The sequence below is a fragment of the Bombus terrestris genome, chromosome 3 (genome assembly GCF_910591885.1).
Source record: "Bombus terrestris chromosome 3, iyBomTerr1.2, whole genome shotgun sequence".
Taxonomy (NCBI): Eukaryota; Metazoa; Arthropoda; class Insecta; order Hymenoptera; family Apidae; genus Bombus; species Bombus terrestris.
The window spans coordinates 14,726,115-14,744,221 of NC_063271.1; the positions used below are offsets into that span (position 1 = coordinate 14,726,115).

At 27.5% G+C, this 18,107-nt stretch overlaps 1 protein-coding gene across 4 annotated transcripts in view; it reads right to left on the minus strand.

Annotated features, from left to right (window-relative positions):
- The window catches only part of LOC100651425 (phospholipid phosphatase 1), a 36,510-nt gene extending 18,902 nt beyond the window's left edge, over positions 1-17,608 (minus strand). The window contains exons 1-3 of one of the 4 annotated variants that reach the window (XM_012318535.3): positions 12,171-12,607; positions 11,523-11,646; positions 6,732-6,894 (exon numbers count right to left, since the gene is read on the minus strand). In XM_012318535.3, coding sequence (XP_012173925.1) covers positions 6,732-6,795 — 64 coding nt within the window. In that variant the 5' untranslated portion in view covers positions 6,796-6,894; positions 11,523-11,646; positions 12,171-12,607. Of the gene's footprint in view, positions 1-6,731; positions 6,895-11,522; positions 11,647-11,883; positions 12,006-12,170; positions 12,608-17,262 lie in introns of those variants that run through there. The other 3 variants (XM_048404519.1, XM_003402290.4, XM_048404520.1) reach the window with 3 other exon arrangements.
- Between the last annotated feature and the right edge of the window lie 499 nt (positions 17,609-18,107).

Genomic DNA, 18,107 nt, shown 5'->3' on the forward strand with positions numbered 1-18,107 from the left:
TCGTCTAACATTTTTACGTATTACGCATATGTTTCGAAATATTTACATGCCTTCAGGTGAAAGGGAGAAATATACTGTATATGTATATGCCGCAATTTTTTCATATTATGCTATCTTTTGTCACGCCGATTTGCTGCTATTTTATTACGTACTTAAATGATAAGACTTTGTTTTCCGATTTTGTATAACATTATATAATAGAATTCTTTACAGAACAAATGTCTGTAAATCTATTATTTATTATATAGAATAAAATATTATCTAGAAATGAAAATGTTAAATTGATGGGCATACCGCTATGTATTAATAAACGGCGCAAGTCTGGTATACCTAACTAAAAATACCACAAAGTTACTAAACTTGCTAGATAATACTAAAATTTTAGAACTAGAAATTTTAAATGGAAGAATCACCGAGGAATCACTGTATATCTACATAGTTGAGAACCAAGTATATACATACTTACGTAGTAGAAAATAAACTTTGATAGTTTCCCACCCTAAAATAGTGCTTGGTCGATACAACACGTGCAAATATCACAATCTCGTTCGTTACTTTTAAATACTACGAACACAATATGTGTTTGAAGTCAAAGTGTAATATTCTTACGTAGAAATTTCAATTTTTATGCTTTTGTCAACTTTCTTCTGTTAATCTATGTTTTAGGTAGAAATATTAGGTCATCCCATAAATTCGTTCCGTTTTTCGAGCGGTTATATGTGTTAAGATCGTTTACATATCTTTCAGTTTCATGAAAAAATGTAACCCCCGTCTCGTTGTACAACATCTTCCCATTTTTCAAGTGCATTGGTCCCTTATCGCCGTATGTTTATAAATCGACACATGAAATGTATACACAAAAGTCGGCACGAACTTATGGGATGACCTAATATTTTGGAGATATACGCAAGGTTTAAGATCAATTGGTTTTGTAGTCTATTTCAGAGAGTTCATAAAGATATTTTATATCAATTTTTAATATAAATATTATTACTTTATAAATAATTATTATCTTAGAAAATTTTTCTCATTTAAGGGCGCTCTATCATTTTAAAAATACCTTGCCTATCTGATAATAATGACCTGATTTTATGGTGCGCAGGGGCTGTATTTCTTTGTACTATCGCGCCATCTTATCAGTAGATATCTTATTCTTGTATTTAGAAAAATTTATTGCTTTTAATCTACTAATAAACTTATAGTCCTACCAGCTTTAATGTTAAGGAGAAACTTCATTAAAAATTGCTTCCAAAATAATATCTATAATTTTGAACTATTACTCATTAGTCGAGTGCTGCTGTATGCTTGCTCGTTACGAGATCATGAGGATAAATATATTAATAACGTACACAATATGATAATTCGTTATATTAATTATATTAGTTAACAGCTTTAAATAATGCAACAAATAATTCACGGTGTCAAATATCATATTTTGCATATTCTTAAATCATAAATAATAAATTCAGATATCGAGATGGTTTTATTACATGTCCAGATACTTTTATAATGTAATAGCATTTATTAGGTCGTCCTTTCGTTTTATAAGGAAACAATGGATGCACAACATTTTTCGTTTTATATTATTTTATCGAATTACGTATGATCCATTTTATTCTATCCAGATAAAGATTACAACGTTTGACAGATTAGGTTTCATATTTGTATAAAGATGCATCGTTGTAAAAGACGTATCTGTAAAAGAAAGACTTTTCGGACAACATAATACTATCACTTTTACTAAATTCTTCTCCAAACTAAATTCTTCCAAAGTTACCTTTGGATAATAAATACATATATAAAATTATACGCATTTTTGCAATAAATTACGCTAGAAAATATTGATTAACATTTGATATACAAATAATGAAACAATTCAGAGAAAAATCCTCTTGTTCGTTAAATATATTAATACATAAACATTTTAGAATAACAACGAGTCAGATAAGATAATATATTATTCAAATAATATATATTTTATTTAAATAATGATCAATTTATCATAAATAGCATCACGATCAATGTATAATATTTACATAGAAATCGTTTACTTAAAAATTGTCTAACTAAAGAACTAAAATAAAGTTAAGTATCATTGTATATAAATCAAATATGTATGACATACGACTTCATTATTATTAACAAAAATTACTGATGGACGGGAACAATTGTAATTCATAAAAAAGATTATATCAGACATACATATTTGTATGAGCTGTCTTGCTTATTTTTTGTACACTTCGTTTAGTTCAGGAATATGTACATATATTTGTTACATCATTGTTACTTCTTACATAAAGTAGAATAAATTTCAATGCCATATGACCTAAAGTTAAAACCTATGGTAAGCGCGTGTATAAGAGAATTAGGGTATAGCCAAATGTTGCAACTTACAGATCAAATGTATAATATAGATACTATTATTTCTCTAACTATTAAAAATACACAAAATATTTTCATATGAAAATTGTTTAATCTGGCAGAGACTATTCAATTTAACAGAATTATATTTATATTGTTACAAATATTTTAGTATGAATGTATTTCCATCCTTTTGTGACACCTTTTCTTCTTTTTTCGGGAAATTTATTGAAATGGTAATTTATTGAATATCTTAATGCCATCATGACATTTTCAATAGTACTGAAGTATAACACTTGCCACCAATATTCACAGAGACATTCGATAAATTATTGTTACATACAGAGTGTATCGTCTAACTTTATCATCTGGAATATTTCCATTGTGAAATAAAATTTGAAAAGAAGATTTCCTATAGAAGTTCTATAACTTTGTAGAAGCCGATATATAGTAAAAATATATGCGTTGCAAACGGTTAATGAGATAAAAAGGTCGATTTTGTTTTCTTAAATAGAATGTTACATTTTGTTTACTTGTAAGTAATAGACAAACTCAACCACTTACAATCTAAGTATTTCAAGGTCAGCGAAAACAAAATTTTCTATTTAACTTTTGATGCTGCTGGCTGAGGTAATACTGTTAATTGTAAGTAAAAGCTGTTACACACTATCGACCAGTCGCCAGACACTGCACTGGGTTCAACCGTTCAACTGAATATACATACATACAAGGTTTTAAGTATGTACTCTATACACGCTTGATCGCAGCGACCACGAAACACGAGTGACGCGACGCAAAGGTGCGGGCAACAAATGAAATGATGCCTTGAATCATATGCCCGAGTTTATAGGACAAACTTCCTTACTGATTTGACATAGGCGAACCATTGATAATTTAACAATTTGCTCGAAATTCATTCTGTTTGACGGTCCCTGTAATGCCGACAACTTTCGAGTTTCGAGCTACCGAGCTTGGATGCTTGATTGCTTGGTTTTTAATCTTCCATCAATAACTCCATCCAAGCTGGTACATTAATTCTTCCATGATTCAGTGATATTTAAAACGTATTGGTATCAATGACGAGTATTTCAACATTTCTTTTACATGTTTATACGTAATCAGAAATATCCTTATCACTTACAGCTTAGAACGTGTTCAAAAATAAGTGAACTATCTCAAGAATCGAAGATCAAACGAAACGTCACTTCTTAAGCAACGCCACAGCAAGTTAAGTAGAAAACTTCGTTTATACGACCTTTGTTAACCTTACAGTACTTAGTGTTGCAGAAACTTTACAACTAAACGAAACGCAACATTCTTTGAAAAAAAAAAAAAAAACAGATTTGTTCGTTTCATCACGTCAACCTTCTGCAACGCTATACAAATATTTTTACTATCCACTTGCTACCACAAAACTATGCAATTTTTGTAGGAAATATTTTAGATGATGACAGAACTAGATGTTACATGCTGCATATGTACATATGTATATATGTATATATATGTGTTGTTAAACACATCATGAAATACTTAATAAATAAAAATGATAAAATTGAATAATTCTTTTTTACAAAATAAATTGATATTGAGATCTCCACAAGTAATAATTTGAAAAAGATTTAAATATTCCCCTGTGAAAGCAGAAAACTGTCACATGGAATTCATTTAACATGTGCAATAGTAATTGCTGATAAGTGTACAACTTGTACTAATTTTATTTGTGTGCAAAAAGATCGATTAGCAGACCCTAGTTTCTAAATTGAAGTATTTTGATTTAAAATCAATATACGATCACTTCCAATTTAAATATATGTACATAGTATATACGTTTACATAGAGTAATTATTATAATAATTTCACCTAAACACCTCAAGATATGTAGATAATTTTTACTAAAAGATAAGTTAATAGCAAGGAGAAAGTGTAACAAAAGTTTTCTTAACGCTTTCCTTAACTACTACGTGCCAAGAATCCCAAAGTATTCCATCGTCTATACATGTTAATGATAAAAATAGGTGAACGGCAGCTTATTACAGATGAACGGCGAAGAATAATTTTCGAATTTAGAATAAGCTGATGGAAATGAAATTTTATTAAATAGCTGAATATATTGATATCATAGACCAACAAAATAGTTCTGCAAATAAAATGTGCTAATAAATCTATGTACTTCGAATAAATGTATCATATGTTACATCGCTTCTCTGAAGAATATTAGTCCAGGACAATCGTAATCATTCATTCCAAAATTTGATCAGAGTTTAATGTGGAAATTAGTAATTACATAACATATCGTCTCCTAAATGAATTTAAGATAATAAGATGAACCATGCGCAAAATGGACAAGAAAATAATGGAAATTTTCACTAATGAATCAAGATTTAGTCGTTTTGAATAACATGGAAAATCTTATGTACAATGTCGAATAAGGGGAAATTTTGTCTAAGATGTACCAAATCCACTCTATGTGGATAAAGAAAATAATAAATTAATTAGGTATGGTTTGAGAAGGAATGACCATAAATGGCGTTGGTTGAATATAAACGCTGAGTCATGTAAAATGAACATAAGGCTAATTATTATTATACGTGTTTGGGAGTAGGGCGCCCTAGGGGGGTAATGATATTAATCATTTATGTGAAAATTAGATACTTCAAGGAAACAATGATCCAAAAATTTTACAAGACAATAATCTTAATTTTATGAAATGATCAGCTCAACTATATGTTGGATTTAGATTCGATATGAAACGCTGTGGATTGATGTTGAGAAAGAAGTATCGTTTTAAAGATTATCGAATTTATATTTAACAGTACTTAATAACAATGTTATTTAATGACGCTTAATGACATTTTTATCTCCGACCTTCATATGAGGTCTAAGAGTAATTATTATTCCTTATTACTCTGTAATAATTCTTTAGTAAATGATACTTTCTCCTTCCTTTTTTTAATTTTAGCTCTTGAAACTCATTTGACATGAAATGTGCTTTAATTAGTAGGATAACATAGAATTTTATGTTCTTTTGTACAGTAATGCAATTTATTTTGTCACAACACAGTTCATTGACGTTTCACCGTACGCGTGTGTACCAGTGCACCAAGTTATTTAGTGCGACACGCCCGGAAAAATTCTAAGCAGACGGTCGAGTCATACAGTATTGTATTACATGGTTTGTGGTTTTCCAGCCAACTCTCATTGCACGCACGATTCGCTCCTAGCGTGCATTTAGTTAGTTAATGTACTTAATATGTATCTTCAATACCTACTATTATTAGATATACAAATGTCAAAAAGACTTGTACCTGATACCTCTTTATCGTAAATGGTTTATTTTTTGTATATCTAGCGTTTTGGTAAATGCGATATTCATATGACATTAGGAATATATAATATTTTGAAAAAAGTAAATTTGTAGTAATAAATCATAACGATACACTGAAATGTCAAATTAATTAAAAAATTGTCTTCTCTTTCTGTGAAAAATAAATGTTTTTGTCGCAATATGAAAATAAATAGCACTTTTCTTATGTGATTATTTCTCATCGCATCAATCATCATAATGGATTATTAACGGCTTAACTAAAATAATCAATTATATTTTATAATTTTTGGGAAAAATTAGTTTCTTTTAAAGATTATAGCAATTATTTAATTGCAATTTTTTAAGTTGCCTTTATAGAAAAGAAATCAATGGGAAGTGTTTCTATTCGTCTCCTGTTTTCTTCAAAAGGAGAAATGTGGAAGTTATAGAACAAAACAATTTTAATACTTTCTCATTTACTATTCATAAGTGCTGTTTAGAAACAATGAATGACATGTTCTTCCGTATAGCTAATTGTCGCTTTAATTAACAAGTGAGTTACTTCCTCATAATGATTGAAAAAATGTACTAAATTAATGGATATAAATATATCATGTATATCTAACATAAAGTTTATACATATTATAAATATTGATGGTTATTCGTTTGATATCGTTTTAATATTTTTTAGATATGACATATTTGTACTTATATTTTGCGTATTAAAATAAAATTAAAGATCTTTATATATTATGCATGCATATATGCATTCCCTTATACAGCATAAAAAATTAAGGAAAAGCAAACATGACTTTAGCATTCCATATTTTCGTGTAAACAGACTACATAGTAATTTTTTAAGCATCTGATTAATAGAATTAGCACACATCGAATCAATGAAACTGCGGAAATTTAAATCGATTACATTCAGAAGAATATTATTATTATATGTATGTAGTAGGAAGAAAAAGAAATAAATTGAATGGTATGTCTGTTAATGAAGTTACATGATAATTACACGATGAATGTAACAATTAGGAAAAAAGAAAGAGAAATATATTCAAACCTGATAAAGCAAGTAATATATCCAGAAAGAGCACCCAACGTATAGTATTTTTACAGATACTCATGATCTTCTCGGAGACAGTTCGTGTCGTTACTCCGTCCGAATTATCCAGGATTTCCTCTAACGTCGCCGTACTGCAATGAGTCAACTGCTCCGTTGATCTCTGAAAAAAAAGCATTTAGTAAAAATATGTATAAAGATTCTTACATATGGTACTTTACCCACAATTACAAAATACATATAAATTTAGGGAATTTTTATACCGTGTGCCTAAATTCATGGTACGAATGAAATCAAGGAGATTCTGTGGTTAAAAATAAAACGAAAATCAGCAATAACAAAATCGAATCAAATACTTCATTGCTTAATTCTCAAAGAGACAGAAATATACAATCTGGAAGATTATTTTATATACGAATATAGATAAAAGAGTATAGAATAAAAGTTCTTCATTTATGATCAATCTAAGTATAATGTCGAAGCAATCTTATTCATTTATCTTCACTACCGTATCATTTTAAGTAGTATTATATTTCTAGTATCATCTACGTATGTATGGATGTATGATATTAAATATATAAACGAATGGTATTATCTCGAACATAATCAAAGTTCTGATATTGTACATACTCAAAATCGCTGATAGTAAATTAATTAACTTTGATTTTATCGTAGTCTAATAAAGATAAAATTTTATACATGAATACCTACTTAATAACATATAGTTAGGAATCTTCTCATCTTAAATGAGTTTTAAACGAGCACGTATCTATTTCTTATTTCAAATTAAAAATTTCACAAAAGGCATAGCCATATGAAAGTTCCACTAAACCAAATTGAACTTGTGATGCATCGATTGAAACAGCTTCCTAGGAAAACCATTTCGACAAAGTTTTAACCTCCTACCCCTATTATTAGGGTTATTGACCTAGGTATGAATTATAATGTTACTGTTTGATTTCTTTTCTGATTATAGCTATAGTGTTACATATCTGGGAATTTTTGTAGATCTTTTGAATAAAAAACCTATTCTTAAAAAATAGGAGGTTTTAAAATGCCAATTTTTTATTGCAGTTCTTAAATGGCGACATTTAGGCATTTACAGTAAAACCTGCTTGTCATGTTTATTAACTCATAATTTTGTCAACTTTCCCAGGATGGTGCGTCATAGTTAATCACAGAAATTAGTTGCTCAACATTGAAGATTTCGCAAAGTATCTCAGCAAGTCCAATAATGTGTTCCACATATATAGTTAGTAAATTATCGCAGCAATAATGCAATTCTAGCTAGTTCTGTTTTTATTAGATGAGTGAATCATAGAATGTCTAACTTTTACTAATCTTCATAGGTGTCATCGTGGATCGCAGGATTTACTTACTTAACGTTGAAGATTTTGCAGAAGGAATGACATTTTAAAATTCACTCATTTAATAAAAACAAAGCTGTTGAGAATTGCATGTAATACTCGTATGATACGCATATTATATCAATTATATAAATAGGTCACTCTTCCATGCACAGGAAGATAAAAAATAGTAATATTTAATTTTTCTAACTGTGACGTACCATTCCGAAAAATCTGACAAAATTATGAATTAATAAACATGGCAGGCAGCTTCTACTATAAAACTATGTCGTCATTTAAGAACTTCAATATAAAATTGGCATTTTAGAACTTCCTTATTTTTTAAGATTAGATTTTGCTCCTCAAGAAATCTCCTTTCCATTAAAAAAAAAACCTGTAAAAGATGTAACACTATCTATATAAATCTAATACTATGGTTATAATATATCAGATTTTTTTCATAATTCTTTATAAAATAAAATAAAAGCAATGAAGCACCAACTGTAAATCATGTTTAGGTTAATAACTACTACCCTAATAATGAGGATACGGGAGTAAAATTAGCTATGTCCTTCAGACAAAATTAAACTAAACATTCGATGCAAATAGAAATTCAACATGTGTTATTAGTCGTATGAGTAAAAACAAAAACTAATGCGTATAAAATTAATACTTTAATTTCCAAAGATTAACAGTTATCCAATAATTATTTTTCTACTACCTTATAGATACTTTTAAAGACTAATGTAAAGCTCCTTATAGTTACTTATTGTAAGCTAATGTAAATGTAATTTATGGAAAGCTAAATATTCTTATTTAGATAATTAATTAGTAAAAGGCATTGAAAGTGAAGAAGAGATGTTCTAAACTTCCTTTCCTTCTTTTTATTAGGAATTATACAGATAAGATTAAAGAATTGTTAATGCCCAGAAGACATTATTTATTCGAATTGATAATTTTAATTTTGATATCAACGTATCGAACAATCCTTTTTAATTTATTTTTATCAGTTGTAATAAAAGTTGATTATCAGATGTACATTAATTTAAATTCAATTGCATACAGTTTATTCATCATCTAACTTAAATACTAATTTGCATGGTTGTATTTAATACGTATCAGTTACAGAATCGTCAAAACAATATTTCTTATTCTTATAGCCACTAATTTAAATACAAATTACAACAATTGTCACTTGACTCTAATAAAATAATTATAGCAATATTCAATTAAGAACACCTACTTTACTGATAAGATAACAAGTAATTAATAATAAACGTTGAAACAATATTAAATTACTATGAATAATAAGTACAACACTAACAACTAACCAGAACTGACGTTTTAATATAATTTGTCTGCCCTTGACATACTTTCTATCTATTCTAATCAAAATTTAATATCGAATTAAAAAATGCCTTAGTTTTTTATAACCAAATTTAAATATTCGAAATAACTTAAATCATAAATAAGTTCAAATCTACGAAAAAATAATTCACATCAAATATGTGAAAATACATAACAATATCTCTGACTTTAGAATAAGATACGTTTATACGTATAAAGATAAATACATATGTGTATACGTATATAAAATAACAAAGAATAAGTTTTCTAAATGTCAAATAACCATTACAAAATCATATTTCTTGCGTCTAAAGAACAATATTAAACAAGTTTACTGTAGCTAATATGCTTGTGTTGCAATAGTATGTTATCGTAAACAAAGAAAGAGTTTCTGATTTATAAATGAAACAAAGATATACTTCACGGTGCACTTTTCTAAATTCTTTGTTTATCTTTCAAGACAGGATGTGTTAAAAGTTTAAAAAGAAAATGCTATCAGAATAATTGAAAGAAATTACGAAGTTTGGAATAGCAGCTTAATCACTAAATTACTTATTATAGTTACTTATAAATATAATCTCATGTATTGAAAAGGCGAATGAATATTAACAGAAACTTAAATATTACAAAATCGTAACAAATTACGATAAAATATTACTGAATACGTTATAACACAATCTTTAAAAAATGATTTTTCTCGTTTAATATTTTAAATTGCAATACGAGAAATAATAATTTTTTTTATAAATAATAATATTTTACACTTCACATAAATCTCCTTATTATTGTTATAACTACTTTTATTTCGCAGCGTTAAAAATAAATATTCTTTAAAAATAAATACAGAAAATTTTTTAATGTGAATAAGAAATGCATTTCGTAGTAAACTTTTCATATTCGTTTCCATATCCTATATTACCCAAGATTGGTTAAAACGTTCGTCATGTTTCAATTGTTCAATCCTACTTAAGGAGCTCAACAAGCCTTATACATACTTCTTTAAACTCATACGATTCTTTTGTCTCTTCCAGTCTTTTCCTTTAAACGGAAGTAAGAAAGAATGAAAGCAAAAACCGGAAAAGCAAAACTAACACAAAGAAAATGTGATTTCATAAAAGTAATTAAACGATAATTCCATTCAAACCATATACGTGTATATTTAAGTACTACATTGCATTACTATTTCTAATACTACGCATTATATAGGCTACGCAAACCATGTGCGAATAATTCTTATCGCAATCTTTTAATAGAGTGTTACGTATTTAGTGTTAAATAACATTATACTATGACACTGATAAAAGCATTAATAAATTTCCTTCCCGTTCTTTTCGGTATAAAAAGTTTAAAATATAAGACATTTGACTTTCTCATTTGCATTTTTAAAAGATTATCTATTTCTTAATTGAACATTCTTTTAACTATATATTTAAAAAAATATATATAATATTAAAATACGGTCACGCGCTATTACTATTAATTAGGTCGAAGCTTCGAAAACCTCGATTAATGACACTTGATTGAAAAACATGGTAGCACATCCGCATATTCAGAGGGGAAGACAAGCAGTTTTTAACTCATTGTCAGCTATTACTATGAAATTAATTAGGGGGAAAGAGAAACCTCGGACGAATAAAGATACTAGTTCACTATACGCTGATCGATATATTAGACTTCATTTGACCGGCCTTATTAATATTTTAAATCTATCTTCCCCGGAATCCTCATTTAACTTTCCTTTAATTTTCTTTAATCTTAAATTTAAGTGCGCAACTATATACGTAGATATATATGAATAATAGATTTATATAATAAAGTAACAATATATGTATAGCAATATTTGAGAACGATAATTATATATATTCTGATATATTTATGTAAACTATGACAAAATATAAAATAATTGCATTCTTTTATGTATAAATTCATGGTAGCAAATAGCTACAGAGTTAGCTTTTAATACTAAATTTAAGATTAAAAAAAAAGAACAAATACAAGAGAAAATAATTTGCAAATTGAATATTTTGTAAAATTAACTTTTTTAATATTATACTAGATGCATAAAGTATTGAGAGTACTTATATTGTTATGTACGAACCTTTATTATTAAGATGACATTCTACTTCTACGAAACACCTTTAGTGGGACACGAAAATATTCGAACATCCATATAGATTCTGATCTTTATACTTTGAGTATCGACTAGATACTCAATAATAATTCTATCAGTTGAGGAAGAAATAGATAAATTTTATGATAAAAATGTTATCAATAGCGTTATCAATGTATGCGTACATTGCTTATAATAAACACGTGACAAATGTTTTATGAAGAAATATTGAAGTCGATAAAACAGAAAAACTGTCGATTAAATATAACATTCGAATGCTTTGTAAATTATTGACAATTATTCATAAAACTCACAACATATCTTTTATGTATTTTACTTCATTAATTACCTTCAATTATCATCCTCTCTATTGTCTGTTATCTCTTATAATCAAAATAATCATTTCAAATAATTATTTAAAAAAAATATCTTTATATGAAGCACAGATATAAATAATAGTAATATAATATTTTTGGATTATAGTCGAAAAAATATATTTTCAATTTAGAAGAAAAATATTTAGATTAGTTTCGGATCTAATAATAATTATTGAAGGTAATAGTTTATCTCAGTTAATATTTAAATTAAGGATTAGCACTAAACACTTTTAATATTAACATATTTTATTTAAATTACGGTTTCATAAATTATGAGGTAAAAGTCTGCCATCATAAATTGAAGAAGAAGAAAAGACAGATTGTTTCGTCATTGTTCAATTTTGAGACAACCAAGCTTCGACGACAATCTGTAAAGACTAGAGACACTTTTCAACGTCTTATTTTACATTCATTGACTATATTTTAACATTGAAAGTAAGCACTGGAATCATAAGAAACTTTAAAGTACCAAAAACTACATCCAATAGCACTCTTTACTTTGAGAAGAATTAAATTGAACATTAAACAACTCGCTATTTTATATGTATCGAAGAATAACGATAATCCGATAAGAAATTTATTTAAAAAAGTAAACGTCTTCGTATCAGAACTAACGACACATTTTACAGAAAATATGGAACAGTAACTGATTCAACTCGAAGCAGCGTCGAAACACAACTGGCGTACCTCGTCTTCAATCAACGACTTCCCTCGCAAGCTCGAATTAAATGTTCTACACACCCTCTTGTCCCCTCCACAGACACACCAATGAAAGGATTCAACACGTGTGGTGCTGTGCGGTTTAACACAAACGCTTCGATAATACCACCAAGACGAACGGTAAGAGGTCCAAAACTAAACTACGTTATAATTTTATTCAGACTTTTAATTAAATTACTTAACATACTGTCTGAAAAGTAATGAAGCTCTGTATTAGATCAGTCATATAACTGAAATATCACTATAGAATAAAATATCCTTATATTGATAAATATAAATGTTTTCCATATATTATTCTTGTTACGCTGTTGTATCAGCAATACATCATGTTAGGAACTATGTACATACATATTTCACTCTTGTATCAAATCTTTAAATTATAAGAAGCAATACATTGCAATATATAATTAAAAACAATAATTTTTTTATTCTTTCTCTCTTTCTATAATTTTTATACAGTATAAATTTACGTAATATTTATAATACGTATATTCTTTCTTTATTTTGTATAGTAAGTAAACTTATTTCTACAAATCATTGCTTTTAAATGTTTATTACGCAGTAATTACATCTACAATAATTGGAGATAGAACTTATAACATTACCAATACTGAAAATATGATTATTGTACAATTCATTAATAGTCAAAAAGCATAATGTTCTCGTCTTAGACTTAATTCCTCAATACTAACGCCAACAGAAAACTTTCAGGATCAAAAGAATTAGCAAAAATAGAAAATATACTCGTATCATCGTATTAATTGTATCATTAACGTTTTATATTAACCATATCTTTTTGAAAAAGTGAACTCCGTAAAAGCCAAAATCTATTCACCATTTGATATTCATAATACTGACGTTATATCCAGTACATACATGTATGGAGAGTTCAGAAGAGAATCAGCGTAAATCCAACTTTCTCTAAAAATGTGTTATGCAGTTCAAAAACCTCTTTATTGTTGGAACAGTTGATAAATCAATTAAGTAATTACTTTCATGCGTATGAAATAGTTTTCAATACTTATATTGATCACAGAATTACTAGACAAAATTATACAGATCAATCAGTGTATTATACAATCAGTGTAAGTCACTTTAAAATCGCGTCAACTTTATGTTTAGTTCTTTGTTGTTCAAAAAATAATTGTACGCTGTTTTACTTACATCATGAAAAAAAGAAACGAAAGTACGCATTTTTTATTATCAGTAAGTCGCCATTTCTCTGATACTGCATCCGAATACATATTTATCTGATAATAAGCGAAATTTATCTGATTGTGATGATGGTAAGTGAAACGAAAACTTTAAAAGAATTTGTTATAAAGAAACTCTGCAGAATGATTTCCCATTTTATGAAACCAACATAAAGCCAGTATCAAAAGGAAGACCTTCGAATTTACTCAATGTTGTTAGGAACCCACTGTATCCAGAGCGTAAACCCGTGAGAAAAATTAAAAAGAAGTACATGTCTGTTTTATTACATTTTATTGAAGTTCGCCAATCAAAAAATACGACCATCAACCTCAAAAGAAAATCAAATGAATCTTGGTGCAGGAGATAACAGTGAAAGTGATAATCCAGACGAATATATTAATTATATAATACATTGACTTATTCAAATTTTCCAATGGACATTCGATATAAATCGCAATCTTTTCATTTAATCTGATTTCTTCTGAAACACCATGGCGATTTTCTTGTTTTTCTTGAGATCAAATTCATTTGTATGTTGTTTTATAAAAATCTATTTTTGAATTTTTACTACAATTGTCACTTTTTAAAACTAATATGTAAAAACCTTATTTATCTCAGTTTTAATGCCAATAGATCTACGCTGATAGGCTTCTGAATCCTCCGTATGTATATCATATAGATGTGTCTTAAAAATGCATATCGTTAATTTATATATTAATCCAGTTACAAACGACAATCATATACAAATTACATGAAAAAGTCTTCCATATCCATTGTTAGCGTGAAAGGTAACCTTTTATAGATCTAATTATTACGTATATACTTCTAATGAAGTTCTATGAGTACTTACGTACATACTTTGCTACTTCCGAATTCAATAAAATGATTCAGTTTAAATACGAAGAAACGATTTCTAGTAAAATCCTTAAACGTACATAAATGTTGGCTTTTACAAGACATATACGGTAATTCTCTAAGAAATATCTCATATGTGCAGAGTGTATAGAAAGTAAATGTAAAAGCCGTCACAGTAAGACTGCACTTCCCGATCGATGAAGATTTATAAAAAAATGCAAGTAAAATTAACCTTGATCTTGAAATTCAAAGTAAAATTTCTTTATTGCATTGTATACTTTTATCCTTATCATGAAGATAAAAGGTCTTAAAGGAATCATAGATCGCAACTTAATGGTTCTCTTGGAAAATGATGTTAAAGTTCCATCAATCGCGTGTGTGTACATAAACTTAATAATTAAATATATATGTATATATATAAGTATTTTATACATATATTTTTTTTATTTATAATATATTTACATTTCGCAGTCGGATAGAGTTTGCAATTGAGTTGAACAATTAAGATATCAAATTGAATGTGTTTTCCATCATCTAGAATCAACGTGTAATCTTGGGGAGAAACTTGGCAGGAATATAGGAATATGAGTCCGAAGCTGTTTAAACAACAGTGATGCCCATGTATGTACATATGTAGAATGTAGAAGCTGACGTGCAGGCACATTTATTACGCAGATGCAAAAAGAAAGAAAGAAATAAAGGAAGGAACGGTATGTCTAATGGTGTATCTGGAATGTCTACATGCAACAATAGATGTTATTTACCCTGCATCAGAGTGCAAAATGTAACCATATAGTAAATAAGGTGAGTCCAAAAACCAATGAAACTTTAACATCATTTTCCAAGAGACTGGTTGAATTGCGACTCATGGCTCCTTTAAGACTTTTTATCGTCATGATGAGCATAAAAGAATGCGATGCAATAAAAAAATTTGACCTTAAATTTCAAAGTCAAGGTCAATTTTGTATGTACTTTTTAAACAAATCTCCACCGATCCATAGATGTAGAATCACGCTATGGTGGTTTTTACGCTTATCTTATACCCACCCTGTACATATACGAGACAACATCCCCAAGTGTAAATCACCGATTTTAATGAAACTTATGTATAATGCAGTTTTCAGTGAAAACAGCTCCCAAAGCTGTAAGTTAGAAACATATTTCACGAAATATTTCGGAAACTATTAAATTTAGAAAAATGATTTGTGCATAAAAATTGTTTGTTTTTAACTAAAAAAAATAGTTATTTAAACAATATTAACAAAAATACTTGTTTAAAAATATGATAAAAATTAACATGTTTTTGTCAATGTTTGTCGTAAAATGTTGATCCATTTTCATTGAAATTTTTACAAATACACATATATAAACTTCAAATAATGGAATAAATTGTAATTGTGATTTTTAATATTATAACAAAAATTATCGTCTTTGTTACTTTCGTCCGTTTTACATACATACATATATAAATGAAATTATTAACCATGTATGATGGTAAAAACTGTAAAAATTCTAACAATTTGTGATCTTCTATATGATTATAATATGTTCTTCTTCGAGTAACCGAAATTAGTACCCCACACGTAGCAACTCTTCTCCATAAATCTTCATTTCATTTTAAACTTCAAAATTAACTAGAAGATACCTTATTAGAGATCGTTGAATTCATCTTTTTAGTATAAAAGTATGAAAAGCAGTATAAAAGGCAGTATTAAAGAAAATATGCGATGCTATTAAAAAATTCCAGGTAACCTTGATATCTCAGAAGTTATAAAAATATATATAAAGGAAGATATAAAAAAAATAAAAGTGTATTTATTTAAAGATTTGTCATCTCTATAAAGTACGATTTCCATTTCAAACATTTCTCAATAAAATTAGTAAATACTAAGCTATTTCAAATGATCGTTCTTATTGCCTCATTCTGTGTATTAAAAATAATTATGTGTAATAAAACAGAAATATTTATTCTTAAATAATAATTCTTTATTGTTCTTGTATCTATATTAATAATTTATGATTTCAATTTACCGCTAATATGTCAGTCTTTATAAGCATGTATATACGTATATATAATTCAGTATACGCATACGCGTTAAGATGCAAGTTATCCGTTAACAATACATTATTTTCAGTACAATTTTGTATATTAATTCTTTATTTCAAATTCTTATATTAATAATATAGGAATCCATTAAATATATAATATAATTTAAAATTAGAAATTGAAAAATAACTGTATTTAAAAATTGCTTTTACATATTATATACATATATGTTACATGTTATAAATCAATTTTTAAACTATCTAAATATTTTACTTAAAGTAAAAATAAAAATAGAATATTCATATGAAATGTATTCAGATTTCTGTATTATATTATCAAAAGTCTTATAAATATAGAGTAAAACTTTTGACAGAAATATGGATTTGCATCTGAGACTTATTTTCTATTAATTTGTAAATATAAATGCATAAAAATATGTTAAAAAAGAAATAATGCAATAACAAGTATGATATCAACTACAAAAACAATTAACTTGAATTTTAATTAATTTATATATTCATTGTTAAATTCTAACCTGCATTGTCCACGTGTAGTATTGATTCTTGGATTAGTGAATAGTTTACAAAAATATCATTTATAAAATATTGCAAATTAACTATATATTTATAACATATATTGGAATTGATCACAGCACACACGCAAAACAAATAATTTATGTAAATGTGACTACTAAAAGTGTGTGTGTCTCTGATTGACAGTTCACTGACAAACACTGCTTTAAATAACGTCATTGATGATTCAACTACAGAGTTTAGAGTGGTAGAGGGATTAAATTATTTAAAAAACACGAATTTAGATATATCCTACTAATGAAACATCATAATAAAATATCATACATCTAAATAACTGAAATCAAGATAAAGATATACTAAGCAAATATTAACCCCATTATTTTTATTAAAATGCACTATCTCTAATATGCTAATTTTTAATACCTTCATTTCATAATTTATAAATACATAAAAAAAATAAAAATACTAAAGTAATTGATCATATTGTTTTTGATAATATTTCAATTTATGCATAACAATTATTTTGTATTTAAATAATATGTACGATATTGTTGTGAACTAGTGAGGGTCTGTGGCTCCCTCTAACATGAATATCTTGTATGATCATAGGGTAAACTCTAGCACCGCGAATTTAACTGTATACTAGCATAGCCGAAATAACGAACAAAAGTTATTTAACAAATTTATTGATTAAATGTTAAAATTATTTATCAGTAACAACTGTGATTACTCTCAAATTTTGTACTTATTTTCGTTACCATGGGAAGAACCTTACCAAATCATAAATCACTCGCTTCCTAATATTGTATACTCCAAACAAAGTAATGCTTCTTAGCATTAGTTAGTA